Here is a 21,683-nt window from a genome sequence, read left to right as displayed (position 1 = left end):
AAACCAGCTCTAGGTCTTGCAGAAGAGATTGCTAGTACAGATCTTGAAATAAAATGCTGCTGTATCTATATAAAATGCAAAGCAATGAAGACTGAACCAGTGTTTGTCTTCCTACTTTGATCATTTGAATATTATTTAATCAATAAAAAAATTTGGATCATATAGTTTTGCTTAAGTCTGCTTTTCTGTTGCACATATTTCAGAAAAAAAGCTACATATCAAATATTACCAGTTCAATTTTCACAGGTGTTTTACTAAGATGACCATTCAAAAGGAGATTCATCTTTTTGCAATTGTAAAATCATACAGCTTGAACAGGATACTTGATGTTTCTTGGTCAGCAGAATAGGCCTGTGTGTGTGGTATAAGATAGCAGCACACCAGCGATTTTGAAGCACTAGCATTTGGGCAACTCTACTAATTTATGCCCACTGTGACTTGGCCCAGTAGGAAAAACATTGTTCTGCAATGCTCTGACATTGACCTATTTCTCTACGGTGATGATGGCTGAATTGCAGCTAATCATAGAGGCAACCAGGAGAAGAAGAGGCTAATATAAACTGGGCCCAATTATCAGAGTAACGCTCCCATTGACTTCAGAGCTGGGATCATATAAACTAAATTGAAGAGAGCACTTCAAAAAGAACTTGTTTTTATCTACCACGCTCAATGAGCTCTCTTTTGTATATTCAGGTGCACATCTTCCCTTCACAGCTGCCTTGTGTGACAAAGAACCCGGGCACATCCAAAGGCAGGCAGAGAAAAAGCATTCTCACTTTGACATTACTTTGTCCATCCAACATTTTCATTCCTGGTTAAACAAAGCACGCTATCCTGCATCACGTTCTTACCAGACTAGGAGATGCTCACAGCTGAACCAGCACACTGCACTTTTTTCTTCCAGAGTCTTATTTTAAGACCTATTTGTGAGAGCAGTATTATTTGCATATTATCAGGAAAAAGCTATTGTATGAAGAAGAAAAGACCAGCTTATAAGTATTTGCATGTGAGTTTTAACATTATTGAAAAAAAATGAATTACGGAACATAAACACTTGCATTTAGTCACAGACAAGAAGCATAAGTGAGAAAGGAAATGCAAAAAAGACCTTTTCAAATCCAACAGTCATGGAATTTGCTATCACCCCTCTCCCATCAGTAGCATACGATGAAAAAAGCATATTGATACAAATACAGAATACAGAGTACTTAACTTTATTCGGTGAGTTAACTACAATACTGTTCAATGCAAATCCAAAACCAGCAGCAGTAGGAGGCAATGAGCAGCTAACTTGTAATCATGTAATCACACTCAAATAGTAATCCTCTTTTATCTTTTTCTAAACAAACACTACTATGATGGCATCATAAAAATGATCAACGCTACTAAGTAGTAGCGCTTCAGTAATGATAAACTTTACCTATGTATTTTTCTGAGTAACAAATTTCAGGGAACATCTAAATTCTTGTTTACTTTCAAGACACACACTACTTTAAATCAGAAAATAAATGCATACCACAGGACAGGATGCATGCAGGAGAATTAACTGCATTATGCATATGCATCAAGATAGTAACAGCTCCAGCTGCCGTTAAATAAAAAGAAACAACTAGGAAGTAAACCTTCTTTTATTTTTTTGGAGAGGAAGAAAATAGAAATGAGGAATGAGAACCATCTTGTTCCCTCAGGAAACGTTTTGACAATTTTTTTTTTATTATTATTCTAAATTATTCAAACGAACAGTGGAAAAATTCAAAGAATTACAACATCAATATTTGGAGTAAAGGAATATATCAAGCAAGCCGAAAAGCCTTTGACATGGGAAGATGCTACTTCTGCTGAGTTTTCAGACAAAGTGATTAGAGCGTGCCAGTGGCCAAGAATGCAGATAATAACACTCCCTAGCAGGTGCCAAAAAGTTCAAGCTCCTCCAGGCAGGACATACGTCTCCTTGCTACTCTGCAAAGGTCTAAAGGCCCAGATCTGCTTTAGAAATGGCAGCAGGCACAAATTAGTAATTTTCTTTCTTGTCTTTGGGGATAAACTATATATTGAGTTATTAAGAGACATGAACTGAAACATTTATCCCTGCTCTGCTGAAACATTTTACAGTTTAGGCATACAGCAAAAATATTGCTTGCTGGTCAAATATCAGTTTACTTTAATATGAAAGCATAGCATGACTTTAAAATGTAAATGATGCCTATTTTTTCTAATGGACAGTTCAGTTAAGATTAGACGATTTACTCATCAATGAATTCATGCCAATTAACACTAACCAGTAATATTTAATTAGGGTGTTTGACAAACACTTTGCTTTAAAGTTCTTACTTCCTCTACCATCTGGAAAACTTCTTAGAATTAACTTTCTCTTTTGAAAATATCATCCTTCTCATACAAGAATAGAAATTATGACACCTGAATCTTAAAACTGACCTCAGTTACCTGTTGCAAATCAAGTTTAAAGTTATCTCAAACAACCTATTTGAAACCCACTGAACTTTTAGAGCAATACTGAATCCATACTCTGTGTTCAAGCTTTGCCTCAACAGCAAGATTTCCATAGAAGACGCTTCTGACTGTCCCATATCTTGGCTTAAAGACCTAAGCATAAACAAGGCTCTAGTAATGATAACACTCTAGAAAACTGGTATCTTTGAGCTTCATCATTTACCCTTAGCAGAAAGGCTGCTAATGAACTAAGGTACAAGAGTCTACAAGAGTAGCAAATGTTCTAGGATCTTCCTGAGGTTGCTAGGAAGTGCTGAAATAGAAGGAAAGTGCTTTACTGGGCCATATTCAATCTCTCTCTGGTCCATACACCCCTTTTTCCTTTGCCTTGTAGATAAAAACCCAGGACACGGTGACAAAACCAAAGCTGCCAGCACAGAAGCTGCATAGAAAGTGCGAGTGTGTGTGAACGCGTGCATGCGTTGGGGGCAGCAGGAGTTGCTAGTATAAAGCCTGCGACTGCAAACAGTCGTCCTGAAGCGCGCATGATGCCCACCTCGTAAGGGCAGTACCGGAGGCTCCCGCAGAGGAGGAGAGGAATGGGACAAACAGCAAAGGGGGGAAGGAGACAGGACTTGAGTTCACTCATCTCTTGCTTTCAAGTAATGAACAGATCTACGCAGAGCCTGGAACGACTTTGCACAAAAATAAAAAATAAAAACAAAAAAACAGTGTACTTGACTGAAATGGCAAATGGATCTGGCATCTCAGTTCTACATTAGCACTAAGAGGCATTTTAATTACTTTATAAACAAAACAATTAGGTCTTTGTTAAACGACCAAACTTGACTACAAGTCAGTTGCAGAGTGCCATGAAAGAAAACATGATCTGTGAGGTGCTTATTGTTTTTTTTAGACACTTTATCCAGAACGGGTTAAGAATGAAAGCGCTGCAATATTTTAAAAAAAAAAAAATTTTTTTAACTGATCAGTCTGCTTCTGATAACCTTTACAGCAGGAACAGTCGCTCTGCTTTTGCAATGACAAAGTAGACGGTCACAACTTCTTCCTGAAAAAAGGAGAACTGCAAAACATTTCAAAAGGCGGTGAAGGATTTGGATGCAATCACGGCTCTCTCCTAGGGCTTTACTCACGCGTACAAGGAGAAGCGAATAGTGGTAACTCCAGGGAGAGACCCCGATTTGGGAATTTAGCGGAGCTGGCCGATTTTTTGGTGCCTGACAGAAACACCGAAGGCTGCACTGACCTGTTTACCCTCAGAGCCGACTGCCCTGCTCCCCAGCGGCAACAGGCAAGCTGAGCAGCGAAAGCAGCGTTTCGAGAAAGCAGCAGCAAAGGCAACAACCGCAACAGCCCTGGGGAACTCGCGGGCCGGCAGGGATCAGCCAGCCACGCCGGCTGCCCTGCGAACTCCGCTCATGCCGGGGGCGACGCCGGCGGCGGCCTCAGCGCGGCCGTTACCTGAAGGGCGCGAAAAGCCGGCGCGAGCCGGCGGGCGGCGGCGCCCTGAGGCGGACGCCGACGAAGCCCCCGGCTAACGCGACCTCCCCCCCAACCCCGCGCCAACCGGTAACGCTACCCGGCGACCGACCGACCGACCGACGGAGCGGGCGGCCGCGCCACAGGTGCGTGAGGCGTTTCCTTTTAACGCCGCGCCACCCGCGCCTGGCGTTTTTCACTTGCAGCGCAACGAAACGCCGTATTATTCTCACGGCTCGGCAACGCAGGCGCTGGCAGAGAGGGGCCGCATCGCGCCCTGCCTCGGGCACCCGGGGGCGGCCGGCGGGGGCCGCCCCGCTCGCCAGGCCCCCGCCGCCGGCCGCCCCCGCGCTCACTCACCTCAGCGGCCGCGGCCCGGCCCGGCCCGAGCAGGGCGAGGAGCAGCAGCGGCGCCAGGCGGCCGGGGCAGCCCCCGCCGGCCATCTCCGCGCTCAGCGCTGCCTGCGCGGCGTCCCGCGGAGCTCGGCCCGAGGCGCAGGGACTCTGGCCCCCGCCCGCGGCTTTTGGCCCGAGGATGCCGCCTCGGCGCTCCCGGCGCCCCGGGGTGGGGACAGGGGCCGGCCGGGCCGGGGCGGGGCCGCCCGCGCCGCCCCTCCGCTCCCCCCCCCCGGCCCCCCGCCCCGCGCCGCCTGCCCGGGGCACCGGCGGGCGCCGCAGTGCGCTCCTCAGTCCCGGGCGGGCATGGAGTGAGCGAGGAGCCGCAGCTTTCCCGCCGGGGAGCGGAGGTGAGAGCCGGGCCCTGCGCCGGGCGGGCGGCGGGGCGGCAGCCGGGGGCAGCCCCAGCCCGGCCGCACCTGGCGCTCGCCGGCGGCCGCCCAGCCCTGGCCCGCGGGGAGGGGGGCGCGCCGGGACCGGGACCGGGGCCGTCCTGGAGGCGGCCGCAGGTTACCGGCTCGCCGCCGCGCCGTGAGGCAGCAGGTGGTGCGAGCGGCGGGAGCGGGGTCCGCTGGAGCCTGGCCCCGCCGGGAGCGGGGTCACCCCCAACCCGACGCAGGGCGGACGCGGTCGGTGAAACGGCGGCGGCGCCTGGGGGGGCTGAGCGGAGGGGGGGGGGGTGACCGCGGCGTTGCTCGCTGCGGCCTCGCCGCCGCCGCGTCGGTGCCCGGCCGCCGGGCTGGCGGCCTCAGCGCCGCGGCCCTCTTTCAGCAGCGCTTGCCTCTTCCTCGGGCGTGTTGGGTCACCGAAACAGCAGAGACCGAGTAGCTGAGCACACGCCGGGCAGAGCGCTGTCCACTGCATAGATGAGAAGCAGTGCAAGATGTTTCTCCTCAGGCTTGATCCTGTACATCAGCTTGGCTCTGAAAACCCCAGCATCAGTGACAGCAAGCTGGCAGATGTAGAAAAAGGGCAGGGGGAATCCCCCATGTTCAAGCCAGGTTAATGATGAACATGTAGAGAAATACTATCCTGTGGAAAAATCACTAAATTAATCCATCTGATTTAGCAGATTCCTAAACCTATCAACAGGAAGGGTGCTATGCTCTTGACACAGGAATACCATAAAAAGGACAAAAATAAGGTCTGCGGTTGTTTATAAGCAACAGGCACTTATATGATAAGTACCTAAATCCACCCTACTTGTTGGAATGCCCAACTTTGGTGCCAAAGTTGGAAGCAGTAGTCAATAATTGAAAATACCAATGGTGAAATGCATTTTGTGAATCAAATTTCAGCCTTGGTTGTGGGAAGCATTTAAACTTGCTCACTGTCCAACTTATTCCTTGCAAACACTGCTCTGTTGGAAAGGCATGCATGAATAAAAATGCATCTTGCTTTTCTGGCAGGAAGAAAATACCAGCTCAGTCTTGTGTGAATCAACACAAATGTGGGTCATCTGTCCAAGCTATGAGGGCATAGTGATCATTAGAGAGCAGCAGTGGCAGCAGTGAACACAGCCTTCATGCAGTTAAACTGAAATTTAGTGTCAGAAGAACTGGTGTTAGACGGAAGGCAGCAAAGCGTCATTAACACAAATATGAAAACAAAAGGTGCAAAGTTCTCTGAGACAACAAAATTAGAGGAAGAGAATGAGACTACAGTGGAAGAAAGTGGTCAGTATTCAGAAATGATGTGATTTCAGATGCAAGAAGGACAGTATAACTGTTCAGAGAGAATACTTAAGGGGAGAAGAGAATACTTAAAGGGGAGCTCTTAAATACAAGGCCATAGAAATATCGGAAAAAACAAAGGAGAAGTAGAAGAAAGCAGACCAATCACTGTGGGGAGGGAGAAATGAATGAATGCAGAAGACCTAGGGAATTAAGTGCTATTATGATAAAAAGATCCTGAGTTTTCAAATGATGAAAACCCTGTATGGGAATTTCTAAACAAGGAGTGAGTAAGCTGACAGCAAAGATGGGAAAAAGCTCACAAGGGAGATACAATAGACAAAGCATTTAAGTAAAGTCCTCTTCACCCCAGTCTTATCCCAGTACCACCTATTTCACTGACTTCTGAGCTCAAGCAGCTTGCCGTTGAGAAGAATGGCCCAACTGCATGTTACTTGTATGTGTTATAGCTAAGAAACACCAAGTTATGTTGCTTTGTGAGTTTGTCACATTATAGGAAAGTACACAGAGCACATGCCTGTATGAGTGTTTCTGGAACAGATAGGCGACTTCAAAGTAGCAGGTAGCTGGAACAAAGGCAAGAGCTGCTACTGATGTTCGTTCTGCTGCTCGTTGCTACCATAGTTGATGGCATCCAGCCAAAAAAGGTTTACGAACCCTTGATGCAGACTGTGCTGATGATATTGCTGTAGTCCATGGTATCTTCAGAAAGCTACAAACTAAGAGAGACAGTCTTGCCTGGCAAAACAGCATGTTAAGCAGGCTCAGCATGCGTTGTGTGAAAATGTATAACTGCATCCTCCTGTAGAGGAGTTTTACAAAAAACAAACAAACAAAAACAAACAAAAAGAAACAGTGCAGGAAGGGCAGAGAGGTCAACCTCAATGCCAGAAAGCAGGTGAAAGCTGCAACAAGTGAGAGTGGCTTTTTCACATTATTTGGTACTTCATAATTTTCTCTTTGATTTTGTTTCCTCAGGTCTCTATACTAAAACAGGGATATCAGTATCTTATTTCTTCAGAGATAAGAAATGTTTTGTGAGAAACTTTGCAGTTGTGTGAATGTAATATAAGGTGCGATGGTTTATATGTTACTGTAAAATAGAAAATGAAGTTGGATAGTTAAAGAAAAGGATGAAAAGAGTATGGAATAGCTGCATCATGAATGAGGCAGGAGTCCTGTGGAAAACAGCATATGTTCCTGTACTTAAAGCCACTATCCTAATCATATGCATAAAAGAGCTACATTAAAATTGAACACACCATCCCAATTTTTATTTCCTAACTTCTGAATCCTTGTCTTTTCAACTTCAATGTTCTTGTTAAACATGACGTTGGTTAATTTATATATAATGATAATACAGTCAGGGCTGCTCTAATGTGTTGTTCCTCAATAATTGCAGGTGTGTATCTACCTCAAATTATGGTTCATGTCCTGTGGCCTATTTCATCAGAGTCCCTAAATACGAAATTGTCTTCCTTTTTGAGCCACTAGAGGCTAAGCTTCTAGGTTATGTTAAAATGCCAGCTTTTTCCTCTAAGACCTTTGAGAATTCTATAAGCTGAGGTTTCGTGATGCTTTTATAACATTTCCTGTGGTAATGTTGAGTGTGTTATTCTGGGGTTATTGATATCTTCTTTTGAATTAGGTAACTATTCTATGGTGGTAACTGTTTTGATCGCTACAGAACGTAAAACGAGATCAGTTTGACATATTAGTCTAAATAACTTTGTGGTCCTTATATTCTTCCACTGGCTGCCAAACCCTTGTAACTATAGGAAGCTTGTGGGTCCATTTAAGGCTTTAGATAGTCTTGATAAAATAACAAGCTCAGGAGTTTAAATCTTCCACTCACGCATTAAGTATGGCTTCAAACTGTGTCAACTGGTTGGATCAGAATGCATTTTCACTGGAAAAGCAAAAGGTTCTCATGCTAATACAAAGCAAACTTTGTACCACATTCCTGTTTCTTCTCCATTTTCAGTACAGAAGGCATTTGAGTAATTAAATAATGAGATGAGTGGCAGGCAACAAGAACAAATTTCTGCAAAGGCTAACGTTTTATGACTGATCTTGTCAGGCAATCCCTCCCTACACTATTTCATTGCCTCACAACAATCTTGCTTCTATTATTACCATAAAAATCAATGAGGTAGGAAAGCGCTGGGGTTTTTTTTGTTTGGTTGGTTTTTTTTTTTTTTTTTTTTTTTTTTTTACAGAGGGGGAACTGGGACACAGAGACTTAAGGATTTAGCAGATGAAGTGATTACTGTACAGTACCTGTAGTGTGTGAACTTGCAGTGTGCATTAGCTGCCTGTAGGCTTTTTACTCATTAGTGAGTGCATGGTAGCTTACCAAATCTCTTCTTCATACTGTGGGATAAGGATATACTGTGCATGCACATAGGAGTTAATGTTATGTATGGATGAGCTCTGGTTAGAAACCTGTTACATCATTTAGCTGTCAGGTTTTAATTATACTACCTAAATAACTGAAAGCAATACAGTAACGTTTCAGGAACTGTATGCTTTTATTTGCTTTACAAAGAAAAGATATAGCTGTTGAATAGCTAGCAGAGAGCAGCCAGTTTGCTGTAGGTTCACGTCCTTGCTCCCTCCTCAGTATCTGATTCCCTTTGCTTACTCAAGGGACTTCTCCAAAGGAAGTGACTCCCTGTCTGTTTACTCTAAGCAATGTTCAGCCTCCTCAAAATTAACCTCCCCCAGATCTGGAAGACTTCAGCACTAAAAAATAAAAGCTAGGGAAAAATCTCTGCTATCCTAAAGGAAAAGCTCAGCCTCTTAAGTCCTTAGTTTGGAAGGTCCTCTGAGACTTTTCTGCTGGATATACCTTACTCCAAAGGATTTCAGCTTTTTTCTTATTTTGGGGATATGAAAGTTTGCACAGCAACTGACCCCTTCTGTGGATTTCTGGAGCTTGAGCTTACAAAGAGATTGCTACAGTACATGTGCACATAAAACATGTGTATGTGCACATGTGTGCACATATATAAAAATGTGTATATATTCTGGTGGGCTGAAGTCAGATGTCACACATGCACTCTGTAGCTAATTTGTGCATGTAAAGTCTGACCAAAATGCCTATTAGTTACTCTGCACTCAGAGTAGCTGTCCTTTGCTCAGATGCATACATGATTCAGCCTTGTTTGCAGAAGATACTGCTAAGACTGGTCTTGAAAGTGTAGCCAATATTTTCTTGATTTTTTTTTTTTGAACTCCATTAAGTCTTTACGGAATAAAGGGGTCATATCTTTTTTATGCTTTTATCAAAAATGGTGAGTATGATAGCTTAAAAAAAACATGCCAAGTCCTTATTTCAAACACTGAGTTAAAACTTACCCTTTCTATGTTGAACTGTACTTTCACCCATATATAGTCCCCTTGGAATAATTGTATTGCATTGCTGATAAAATAAAATGCTACCTGAATAGGGATAATAAAATGTAGCCCCAACATAAAGCTGTTGCAGTATGACATACATCAATGGTTAAGACATATATTGGTCATTGAATAATTATTCATATTTGTACATCAGATGTATATTTTAATATAAACAGATTCAAAACAACAACACAACGGAATGGTGTTTATAGACTAGCTATTAACAGAAGGAAAGAGAAGACCTACTGTTTAAAAAAAGAAAAAAAAAAGTGCTGCATATTCAAGTCCTCAATCAGCGTGAATGGCATTAACAAAGGATTCATCTGAATGGATTAAACGGATTATCACAGCTGCCTGGTGAGTTTTACAGATCACTAAAATTTTTAACTACAGTCACAGAAATATGTTGTTAGCCATCAGTTTAACAGTAATAAAAAGATCACCAGTTAAATGATTTGTAGACTATCATAAATTTGATAAACATACAAGGTAGTTTATCTTGTTAGTTCTTGATTCCTGGCCTAACAGTTTACACCATTTAAATTCTAGGTATGACACTACTTAAATAGTGGAAAACAGGTACTATAATTCTGTGAGTATTTTAAGAGGAAATATGTTCGTACGTTCTAGTGATAAGATGTTTGAGGAAGAAAAAAATAATGACAAACTCAAACCAGAATGCCTGTCCCCAGTAATTTTGCGGATGAAGGAGAATTATTACAAGGTATGAAGAAAGCTTTCATGGCCTGGGATGGAAATACTTGCTAGCAACCGTGGCAGGAGTTCTTTCTGGAGGAAAGCCATCCTAGAGGAGATGATTAGGGGTCAGGAGCGTTCAGAGATAGGTGTGCAGGCTCAACTATTCCATCTCTGTAATATATTCCAGAGAAAGGAGATGCGGTTTTCCTTCTTGTACCAGGTCTTCACGCACCTTCTTGCGCCAGGATCTTTAAGACTCTGAAACTATGCTTTTTTACTTGGGAACCTGGCCCAGCAAACGTACCTTGCTTGAACCAGACATCTCTGCTGCTAGGCATTCTTCCATCATGTTAATATGCCTGAACTGTCTCCAATGTCTTTTTCATGTTTATTTGGTTTGCGCAAACCCAGTCTGCTTGCTATTCAAGGGTTCCCCAATGTAGCAGCCTCCCGTCCTAGCCATCTCCCCAAAGTAGTAGTTCTTGCCTTTTTTTCCATGCTATTTGCAAATGACTTGCCTGTAAAGGTTCAGAGGTTAGAAGCAAAAACAGCTTTATAAATTAGTCGCAGCATGGACCAATGCTATTCTCAATTACTTTGTTGAAGTGTTCCCAGGTAGTTAAATCCTTTCTACACCAACTCATTTGATACAATAAGGAAGGAACTACTACGATTAACAAGTACACAGTGGCTGCCAGTCCTTTGTGACTAGTAATACCTGCAGCAGTGCAGGTTGTTGAGTTTTGTGGGAATACAATGGAAAGCAGGTCTTCCTTTTGTAAGAAATGCCTTTGCTTATATGATGGCAATGAGAGACTGCTTGCTCTGGGACTGACTGCCATGCTAACTCTGGTTATACAGTCTCAGTTTCAGATATGGGGCAAGATGTGCAGCAAGTGACTAGCACGGGGACATGGGGACAGCCTTTGATGTAGCTGCAGTGCTGTTGCTCCTCACCTTGTACTACTTTGTTAAACCTAAACATTCTGAGCAACTGCTACACCCTACTGATTTTTTTTCCTCCAATTAGTGCATACCTCTCCATATCCCATTCTTTCTAGTTAGGATAGAATTCTATATCTATTATACTGCATGCACTTTTAAAAAAAAAATAGCCCACACAACCAGCTTTCCTCCGGTAAATCTATTGGGTGTAAGGTCACTAACAATAATGCTTATGCGAAAGTCCAGGAATGTGTCTGATACCTTCCCTTCTCTTTCCTGGCTACATCTTCATTTATCTACCTTCTCTTTCCTGGCTACATCTTCATTTATCTATTTAGAGCTTAGACACTGGGTATCTTCACTGGTTTTTGAGTTAGATTCTCCATACAGAAAGTATTAGACCCAGTGCTTTCTTATAGTTCACCTCTTCAGAGATGCACATCAGTGGACTAAACCTGGAGCCAATGATAATTAATCTAATGAAACTCAACTCTGAGAGCAGAGAAAAATTTTGAACTATAGGGCTATTTGTTTATGAAAAAAGGCTCTGTAAAAATGATGGTATTTATACATAACATATATTCTAAGTCAGATTTGATTCCAGCAGACTTTCTCAGCTGTGTTTGGAGAACAGTGTTAGGCAAACCGTCTCCACCAGCTACCACTATAGGTGATTATCTGGTTATCTCATGTTGTTTAATCAATCATTTGTTTCTCATTTAGCAAGTGACAGTACAAATTTCTGTCTTCAGTTACCACTAACTATTTTTATAAATATTTTGTTTCTATAAAATATGTGCATTAAAAAAAGCAGCAGGAAACAATTTTTAAAAGTGTATACCATAAATGTATATAAAAAGCTAAAATAAATTCGATACTGACAAATATAATGTATCAGTATGTATCAGTTCATACAGAGGTTGTGTAATTTGCATTCTGAATCTGTGAATAATTAATAGTCAGGAGCAGTAAACTTAGGTTTACTGGCCCAGTTCTCAATGCTGCAAACAGTTAAAGAAAAAGTAGAGTCTGGCTGAACTCAGTAGGACTTTGAGAAATTTATTCTGATGCCTAAATATTTGCCGGATTGGAATAATTTTTTTTTAAACAAGTTTTACTATAGTCTGTAGAAATATCACAACATGCAGTAGTCTACACATTACAGCCAGATATAATTTATCTTTTCATACAATGAGTGAGCATTTACATCATGCTTATTTCTTTTGTTGCTGCAGAAGTTTTGGCCCACATTCCTATTTTACTTTATCTTTTTCTTGTGTGTGGGGAAAGCATAAAGGGCAAGACTTCATCTTTATAGTCCTTCACTAGCAGCGGTTGGCATGAAGCTGGGCTTCGCCAGCAGCTGTTCTGGGATCACGTAACTATTTTGAGTGTCAGTCTGCTCCCTGCTTCCCTCCTGCCCCCTTTTTCACCTCCCACTCTGCAAACAGCACCAGCTTCTCTTCACTCTCTCACTCGTTTTGGGGCAGATGCAGGTCACCTCCTGTCTCTGCTCAGTCTCCATGCCACGCTGTCTGTGGAGATGCAGAAGTCTATCTGGAATGGTTGTTCTCTGACCATTCTTAATTCTGGAACTGGAAGTAGATGATGAGGGGGAAGTGAAAAAAGGACTTTTACATAGTCTTAGGCGTCCCTGTCTGTTTATTGTCAGTTTCCCATATCCAAAAAGATAAAATTATATAGTATGTGCTGACCATTTCCTGGTGATAAGTAGTATCCCTTGTATTTGTTTAGTAAAGAAATAATCACTCCAGACAGGATTTTATCAGATGTACACACTTCTCACTTTTTGGAGGCTACATTTTTGTGAGGGTTGGATATTGAAAGTTTAATGTTAATTTAGCTTTTTCCTTCCTTTAAATCAGGTGGCTTCTGATTGTTTTTTCAGCACAAGAAATTGATGGGGTAAGTGATATAGATATTTACTTTAGACAGTTGTTAAATAGGATGATATAGTTCAAACAAGTAACATTATATGCACCAAAATGTCCTATAGCGTAGGCAAATTGTGCTATTTCTTTCAGTATTTCTGCACTTTTCATTTTCATTTCTGTTCCTATTACTAAGCTACTTGTACATGCCCTACCTATCTCCCAACTCAACTATTTTGCAACCTTCAGCTTTGGATTTGTTTTATATGAGCTTTCTGAATGTATCTAAGAAAACTCTGTCATGCCATGAGTGTGTCTCCTTCCTTATGCATCCCTTCAATCACTCTACATTATACTGTATATTTTACTTATTCTAGCTTTCAAGCCTTTTTATGTTAAACTGGATCTTAAATTGGTGTCCCCATGCATTCACATTCTTTGAAGCCGCAATTACCTATATAACACACACAATATCCACTTCACCTTCCTCCCTGCACTGTCCTCCATATTACCCTCGTGTTTGCAATGCCCTCACTGAAACTTCCTTCAAGCCCATCCTCTTTACTTCTATCAAATTTTGATTAAAGGCTTTTTTGTTTTGTTTTGTTTTTTCCAAAAGGTCACCCATCTTCCCCTTTACTTGTGGTGGGCTTCCACAGCAAATTGGGTCACAGGTACACACCCACCAAGCCTTAGGAAGTAGAGGCTTATTAAGTAATTTACTTCACTCTCTTTGCCATTGTTCTGCCTTTGTTTATGACCTTCACTTTTCTTTTTATGTAATGTTAAATACAGATACTATATGCATAAACAGCTCTAGCAGAGTGTCTATCCTGTCTCCTTCTAATGTCTGGCTTACAAAGCAAGCTGAAAGTTCAGTACTGGTACCCAACTCCCATACCTTGAACAATATTGCTAGAACAGGCTCTTGGGGTTTTTTTTGTTGTTGTTCTTTTTAGTATCCTCAGCTGTGTTATCTCTGAAAGTGATGAGCATGTATTATACCTCAGGACACTATTCAGTTATCTGCAGTTTGATGCTAGTATCCTAAACACAAAAATTAATTTTTCTAAAGTTTCTCCCAAACAAAGCAATAGAAGGGTATTTTTGTCACATTTCAGAGCAGCATGAGCTTGCAAATTCTTCAGCTGTCATTTCATACAGACACTGGAAATCTGCATAAAGTATTCTATATTACATTTGCTATTAAAAGAGTGAATGATGGCCTATGCAATGATTAAAGATGCAATAAATCAAAAGGCTAAAAATATTTACCTCATTTTAAAAACGAACATACAAAAGCAGAATACCAAATCTGTACACAAACTTTGATTGGCAGTTAAAAGTAGCAGTTTTAAATAGCTATGAGACTCTAGTTGTTAATGTAAATGAATTATAACAGTTGTAGAAGCAGTTTGCTTTAGTGTCTGTTGTGACTGCTGTGATAGTTGCCTTTTTAGCTGCAGTGTTGACCATGGACGTGTTTTCTAAAATAAACGTGTCCTAATAGAACGCAGGAAAACAGCTTACCTGTTATTAGAAACTTGCGTTCCATCTACATTCCAGTACAGTTAAGTTTTTAATAACTAGGTGAGGGACTATTGTAGATTAATAATTTCATGGGAAATCTACTATATGAAAGAGAAGCAGTCTGAGAGAGACCATCATACTCTCTTGTTCTGTGGTTTGGGAGTACCAGATATTCTAAAAATACTGTAGATAGAAAGAACAGAGTTTTCCCTCCTTATCTAATATTTTTCGGTTTCTTTCTCCTTGAAAAATTGAAGTATAAACCTATTGTGTTCCATTGATTATTAAAACCAGTAACAAAACAACGTTGACCTTGATAAAATGAAATCCACGCTGAACAAATATTCTCTTGCTATCACTGTTTACTTAAATTATTTTTAAATCTTTTAAATTCTTGTCATTCCTTTTAAAACTACTTCAGTCATTTACATGCAAAATTCTATTGAAAAAAAATAACGTGACCTAATGGCCATTCCAACTACCTAAACAAGTTTTCAAATATATATGGTGTGTATAATTAGTATGTGTTTACTTTAATGCTAGTCACTGGGAAATAGAAAAGAATAATAAAATCATATTCACTTATCATAAGGTGAATCTACTGAATTTACATTTTCTGATATTTTAGGTTCTCCTTAAGTATACTTTTTTCCTCATTTCAACTTGGTGAAATAAAATAGTCACTTCCTTGCTATGAAGAGCACAACAGAAAGTTATAATACAAAAAAAAAAGTAAATTGGTGGTAGGCAATGCATAATTACACCATGCAAATATTTTTTTGTCTTCATTTAGTACAACAAGAGTTAAATATAAGGCATTATTGCTTAGTGGTGTTCTTGATATTCAGCCTCTTTTATCATTTCATCTTACTTAATGTCCTAACCTAACAGCAGTGGGTTTATGAATTATAACAGGTTCAGTTCTAACTTTTGTTAAAGTATCTCTAGATGCAACCTATTTCCTTATTTATATTTAGGTGTAATATTTAGCTTCACTAAATGAAACCTGCAGCTGATATCTTTCACCTTCTACATCATGCAGTTGCTTATTGCTTCTACTTTGCCAGCATGTTTATGCCAATAAGATGTCTGAGAAGTTTAGGGGGATTTTAAATGTGGGCAGTACTGTTCTATTAATTAAGCATTGGAAAAGGTTCATGTGATACTAATAGACAACTTTTAACCCATTTAACCTAAATAAACATCAGCATAGCAAACATATGACTTGTGGATTGCCACCAAAGATGCCGAGGCATCGTCATTTTTCAACCCTCGGAGAAGCAAAATTTCAAAGATCTGTTGCTTCTTCTGTATCAATAATATGAACAATTATAAATTGTCAGACATGCAAATCAGATGCTTGTCATATTGAGATTCATCTTAGGCCCTTGCTTTGCCCTGTGACTTGCAAGACAAAGGACAAGTTTAGCATGTGAGAACAGCTTTTAGGCTCCAGTAGTGTTTTGTGCTGCCAATGCTCATCGAGAACAGGAGAGCTGTGTCCATGCTGTGTGTTTGTCATGGTCCACAGAGAAGCCACCTCCTAGCTGCACAGGGAGTGCATTTCGTGTGCCCTGTGCTCCCAATGTTCCCTATTGCCAGATCAGAGGATCTGCTGGAGTGTAGATCTTTGCCTGAATGTGTGTATTTCCTTCCAAATGGAGCCAGGGAATGTGGGACAGAGCACATACCCAGGCCTCACTCCCAAGTACAACCTTTGTGACAATTACGGGCATGTGTTTGGAAATGACAGATAGATATACAAATCACCACTGTTTCTAGGATAAAGTAGCAGTCTCGCCAGCTTCAAAGTATGGGCATCACTCTTCTAAGATAATGATTTTTCCCTCAGATCAAAAACATCCTCTCTTTATTGTGTCAAGTTGAAGTGCTACATTGTATTCTGAGGGTTGCTGCTAAGCCAAGTTTCTTGTTCAGCAGGAAATTGCCCTGTGGCTATGCAAGAGTAGCCAATTTTTTTGGTCTTAAAAATCAGCTATTTAGACAATATTTTCACAGATCAAAAGGTTTAGGGCCTAACTTTTTTGTATACAAACAAGTAAGAGTCTGAATTCTGATAACATTCTTATAAAGAATCCACAAATTATTTTTAACAGATAGGGTTACTTAAATAGCAATTTCTTCCTAATATTTTACCCTTTCAGGAATACCCAGGAATTTAAAGAAAACTAATAAAGTGCCATGTCATATGACAAAGTAACCGTTGTCTACTGCATATTAATGAATTCATAAACTTTTAATTTTTAGGGAGAATATGCATATATTGACCCATGCGGGGGACAGGATTGTTCAGTTTGTCGGTGCTTTCCAGAAAAAGGATCAAGAGTAAGTGATAAGTAGAACTACTAATAACTCTTGTTGTAAATACTGCTTATTTTGTACTCATCACTCTTCTTTCAAATCAATGTCTGGTGAATAAAAACAAGTGAAAACAAACAATCCTGTTTATAGCAAGCTAGAATAATTCTGTCACTGGTATAAAGTACAGCCATGGTCAAAGGAAGTTAAGATTGCTTGTGAGCAGGTTTGCTAGTAAATTAGACTTGTAATAATCTCAGTAGCTTTTTTGTTGTTATTAAGGAAAGGATTCTTTGAGATCAACCTAGTGGTTAGATGAAAGTCTTATTAAGATATATTAAGTTTAGAAATCTATACTAGTTTTCTCCTAAGAAATCGCTTTTGCTGTTTACTAGCTTTGGGAGAACTTAGGTGTTTCTTGTTTTGGTTAGGTCATTCTGACAAAGCTTAATGTTTTTTCATTTTACTAGCTTAACGCACTAAGTATAAAACAAATCTGAATTGCTGTTGCCTTGTAAATAATTGTAAAATGTGAAATGAAGCCTAGGCTTTTTCCTTATAACACACTAGAGCTAGTAACTTGTGCATCTTCCCTGTCCTGATATTTAACCTATAAAAACTGGATACCCTCTCTTGGACTGCTATTTGTTAATTGAGATGTGGTCCACCTACAACTAGTTTTTATAGGCTGACAGTTCTTTCTCAAAATATATATAGCTATATAGTAATAGCAAATGTATTTTAAGTGTTATACGAGGAAAGAACTTACTTAGATATATCTCATGATTAGCAAAGAACTAAAAAATTTCAGTTAGTGGAAGAAATTGATTTCATTCAAAGCACTTACGTTAGAGTTTAGGGTTAGGAAACTTAAACACCATGGATCAGTTTTGAAAAGAACAGCTGCCTGCTCCATTTGTTGGTGTCCAACCTGAGGAAAGTGGCCACAGAAGCAAGGCACACCATTCCCTTCCTGTGCTTCCGCTTGCTGCAGTCAGCTGCATGCTTTGCTGTGTCATGATCACTGCCCGGGTGTCCTTGGATACTATCCTAATCCTCCAGGATTATGTCTGTATGAAAGTCTCCAGTGCTGTAGGATTTTCATAATACAGGGCCTAGGATGTGTCTATCTCTGTAATGCTGTGTTAACAACGGGGCATCCCAGGAAAAGTATTTTGGCTAGCAGCATCATAGTGTCTCTCAGTGCTACTGAAAAGTTTTTTTGATATCCAAATCAGTTTAATCTAAAGAGTCATTTAAAACAACCAACTTTGAAACTGGAAGAAAAAACATGGATGATGAAATTTCTCCTGATTCTAGTTTTCTTTCAGTAGCCTGGAAGTTCTGAATTACATGCCTGTATTCAGTCAATAATAAATACTCACTGCAGTCATGAAGATTTTCCTAAGCTATCCTCCCCACCTCAGTTAAACTGAACCATGGCTCATGCATTTGCAGTTAGTTTCTAAATACTTCCAAGGATCTGGATCTAAGTGCCAGATAGGCACTTAGATAGTAGAACAGTAAATATTTTTAAAATAAATTCAGTGCAGTTAAACAAATGTAAATCTGGGAATTGTACCATACTCTGAAACAGCTCTGAAATACAGATGCACACTGATTGGTATACTCTCTCCAACGTAACATGAATTTATATTGCATACAATTATTACCATTCATCAAAATGTAAGAAGTAAAAGGACTTAATCAGCCACTATATGAAATATGACTTAAATAAACATTACCTCAGATTGTGCGTTAGTATAGAAAATAATTGTAACAGTGATGAGTTCTCTTGCATAGGATTGCTTAATCTTTTCTTTTCAGCCTATTCCCCTGTTCGTTTCTGAACTCCGCTGTTTTGTCTTTACACTCTGACACACTGACTAACTTTGCTTCCTAGCGTTTGTAGAGACTACCCATTACAAAATAAAAGACTTGTTTATCTTATTGTTAGCTTTCTAGAACACAAAACACAATATTTTATCTACATTAGTCTGAATTTTGCCACCAGGCTGGTTCCTCTGAGGTTCCAGTCTTCTTCAGTCCTATTGCTGAAGTGCAAGAAATAGATGAACATGGAAAGCCTGTGGCATTGTACAGTATGCACGCTTAAAATTTTAGAAATATACAGGTTATTAAATAAATCTGCTCTGTAAAGAAGCTGAGATATGGGCAACAGCATATATTTGGTGGCTTTGCACCATATTTTTCCCTTTTTTTTCAGTATTTAGCACAGGCTAGTTGTCAAAAATAAGACTGAGCTAGCCCCCTCAGCAAATGACTGCTGCAAGCAGAAAATGACTCTGGCAAATTCAATTACCTTGCTGGCAAAAGGCAATGCAACAATAAACCCATACAGATCAGCTCAAAAGCCTACCTTGTAGCAGCCCTCCATAGGTACCAAATCTTTATTTAGCTCTATTACACCAACTGCAGTTTTGGAGGCCTGTGCAGAGGCTGCATGTGAGAGGCAGGAATTGAGTGAGCAACATCAGTATATGTCATCAAGACCACCCATTTTATTTGGGGGATTTGGGTGGCGGGGGGGGAGGGTGTTTTGGGGGAGGGGCTGTTTTTATTTTTTATTTTTATCTGTTTTGCCACAGAGTCGCATGTAGGGGATTCCCTTCATGATCTTGCATTGAATGTGGTAATCTAAGACTTCCTGGGAAGCAAGGGCAGATTGTTTCATTATTGTACTGGTAAAGTATCATCTATGTTAAAAACGTACTAGGTCAGATTTATTATGAATTCAGTAAACATGTTATTCAGACAACTCATCCAAGGCCTGCAACCAAATCCTTCACTAGACTAGCTAGAACATGACCATTCGTATGTTATTCCAAGTCTTTGTTGCTGGTTGAATAATTCCAAACAGTTCCAGTTTCAATGGAAAATTTAACCAGGTGTACAGATGCTTTATAATTTAGCCTTAATATATGACATTATTCTCTCCTAAAAAGTACCCTGGGATAGAAGCTATCTAGCAAAGTGCATTATTTTTAATAGATCTGGTTGAATGCATATGAATTGTTATATACAAGCAGCAGCTTTCCTATGTATAGACTTTCTGCTATACAGATGTCATAGGGCCAACTTAGAAGCAATAGTTTGACATCTGAATCAGAGTCTAAGCAACATGTTTCAACATACTGCTAGTGGTCACTTCCCTACATCCTTCTCCTCACACTAATGAAAAGGAGACTTTGAGAAGTCAGGATACCTTTCTACCTCCTGATAAGACAGCAGTTTTAGCTTCAAAATAAAGGTGTGTATGTCTTGAGAGCGTCACTTTCTCAGCAGACTGTTAACGAAACATTGTTGCTAGTTTCATCCAAGGGATTTTTTTTGACGTACAAAACGCTATGACAGGTATTTGGTGACATTGCCCTTATACAGATTTTAGAATGCTGCCTTCCTTTTTAGACTTTCAGGGGAAGCATTGCCCACTAGAACTTTAGCTGATGAAGTGAACAAATAGGTTATTTCCATGTTTGGAGCAGACTTCCTTAACTTTTCTCCCCGCAAAGAGCCAAAGACTAGTTTTCTGTTCTCTTATTATCCTAAAGTTAAACTCAAATATATTTAAGTTTCTGAGCAAGTAGAATGGCTGTCAGAAGTGTGGTATATAGTCTGAAGTTTCCATAGGAAAGCAGGACTTCAGGTCTTGCCCCGGTATCTTTGGCATAGTACATAGTGAATTTTCTAGCCTTTCTTTTGCATGCAGTTTAAGTATGATTAGTTAAAGCTGCGATTACCAGGAAAGTGTAAGAAAATTGTGCAGCCAACTGTGAATGTCATGGGATTTGAGAGTTTTAACTTCTCTTTCAGTGTAGAAGACTTCCTATGTTGATATAGTTAGACAAGATTTTCAAACAGAGAAATAGAAGAGAATAATTGAGGTCTGTAGCTAAAGCAAGGATGATCATTGGAGAACTGGTGGCCGTAGTTGAATGAAGAGAAACTAGACAAGTTGGAAGGAAAGTAGGAGCAAATATCTGAACTTTTATTTAACCGTTATTTATAACCAAGCATACACATGCATTGGTTGCTATGCATGTTTTTAGAAGAGCTTGCGTACCTGTTCTTTTTACTTCTCTCATCCTTAGATAACACTGTTCTACAGATTTGCATTACTGTTCATTACCAAGAAATCGCTGTCAAAAAAACATTCTGGTCAACATTCCTAGTAGTACATCCCATTCTGATATCATTACAGTTGGATGCATCATGATGAAAGTTCAACTTCTAATTCCAACCAGGTTGTAATCCCAATCAAGTAGTTTTGCGTTACATAAAATCAAGAGATAAATAGTGTAAGAGTTTGAAAGGACTCTTTCTGTCATAGGACTTTCTTAAACTGTGCTGTTAGATCTCTTTGCACATACTATGTGCTGTTCTACATATTAATTTAAGAACTGTGGAACAGTTAAATGAGGAAAGAAAGTCATTAGTTAAAGTGTATAAATCAATGAGCATGATACATGCTTTTTGCTGCCAGACCTGAACAAGTCGGACTTCCTCCCGCTTCTTCTCTCCAAGATATATGATCTTTCAAGAGGCAAGAACAGCCAATTTTCTTAATTATAGGCAAACATAAGTTCTTTTTGTTCTTCCACTTTGCTCTCCTACAAAGTATTTGATTTTAATTTTCTCCTGATACATCCATCATCTGATGGCAAAAATTTTCCTCCATTTTCCCTCCTTTCTCCAATATGGTAAGTCATTTCCTTCATAACTTCCGTAGTATTGTAACAGAGGCATCAAAAAATGCTGGATGCTCTAACAGAATTTAGATGGTTAAAGAAAACATTTGCAGTTAGCACTGACTGATTATAAACCTGTCCTGTGC

General features: G+C 40.2%; 2 protein-coding genes across 2 annotated transcripts in view; one reads left to right on the top strand and one right to left on the bottom strand.

The window, feature by feature from the left end:
* The window catches only part of COL4A3 (collagen type IV alpha 3 chain), a 67,852-nt gene extending 63,340 nt beyond the window's left edge, over positions 1-4,512 (bottom strand). The window contains exon 1 of the mRNA XM_068954148.1: positions 4,312-4,512. Within this exon, the coding sequence (XP_068810249.1) occupies positions 4,312-4,395 (84 nt within the window). The 5' untranslated portion in view covers positions 4,396-4,512. The remainder of the gene's footprint in view (positions 1-4,311) is intronic.
* A 79-nt stretch (positions 4,513-4,591) lies between these two features.
* COL4A4 (collagen type IV alpha 4 chain) overlaps positions 4,592-21,683 on the top strand; it is an 81,006-nt gene continuing 63,914 nt past the window's right edge. Inside the window, exons 1-4 of the mRNA XM_068954149.1 lie at positions 4,592-4,697; positions 9,620-9,800; positions 12,974-13,013; positions 16,778-16,855. Of these exons, the coding sequence (XP_068810250.1) occupies positions 9,745-9,800; positions 12,974-13,013; positions 16,778-16,855 (174 nt within the window). The 5' untranslated portion in view covers positions 4,592-4,697; positions 9,620-9,744. The remainder of the gene's footprint in view (positions 4,698-9,619; positions 9,801-12,973; positions 13,014-16,777; positions 16,856-21,683) is intronic.

This window comes from Struthio camelus, chromosome 9, assembly GCF_040807025.1.
Source record: "Struthio camelus isolate bStrCam1 chromosome 9, bStrCam1.hap1, whole genome shotgun sequence".
Classification (NCBI taxonomy): Eukaryota; Metazoa; Chordata; class Aves; order Struthioniformes; family Struthionidae; genus Struthio; species Struthio camelus.
This window is presented reverse-complemented; position numbering and strand designations above follow the sequence as displayed.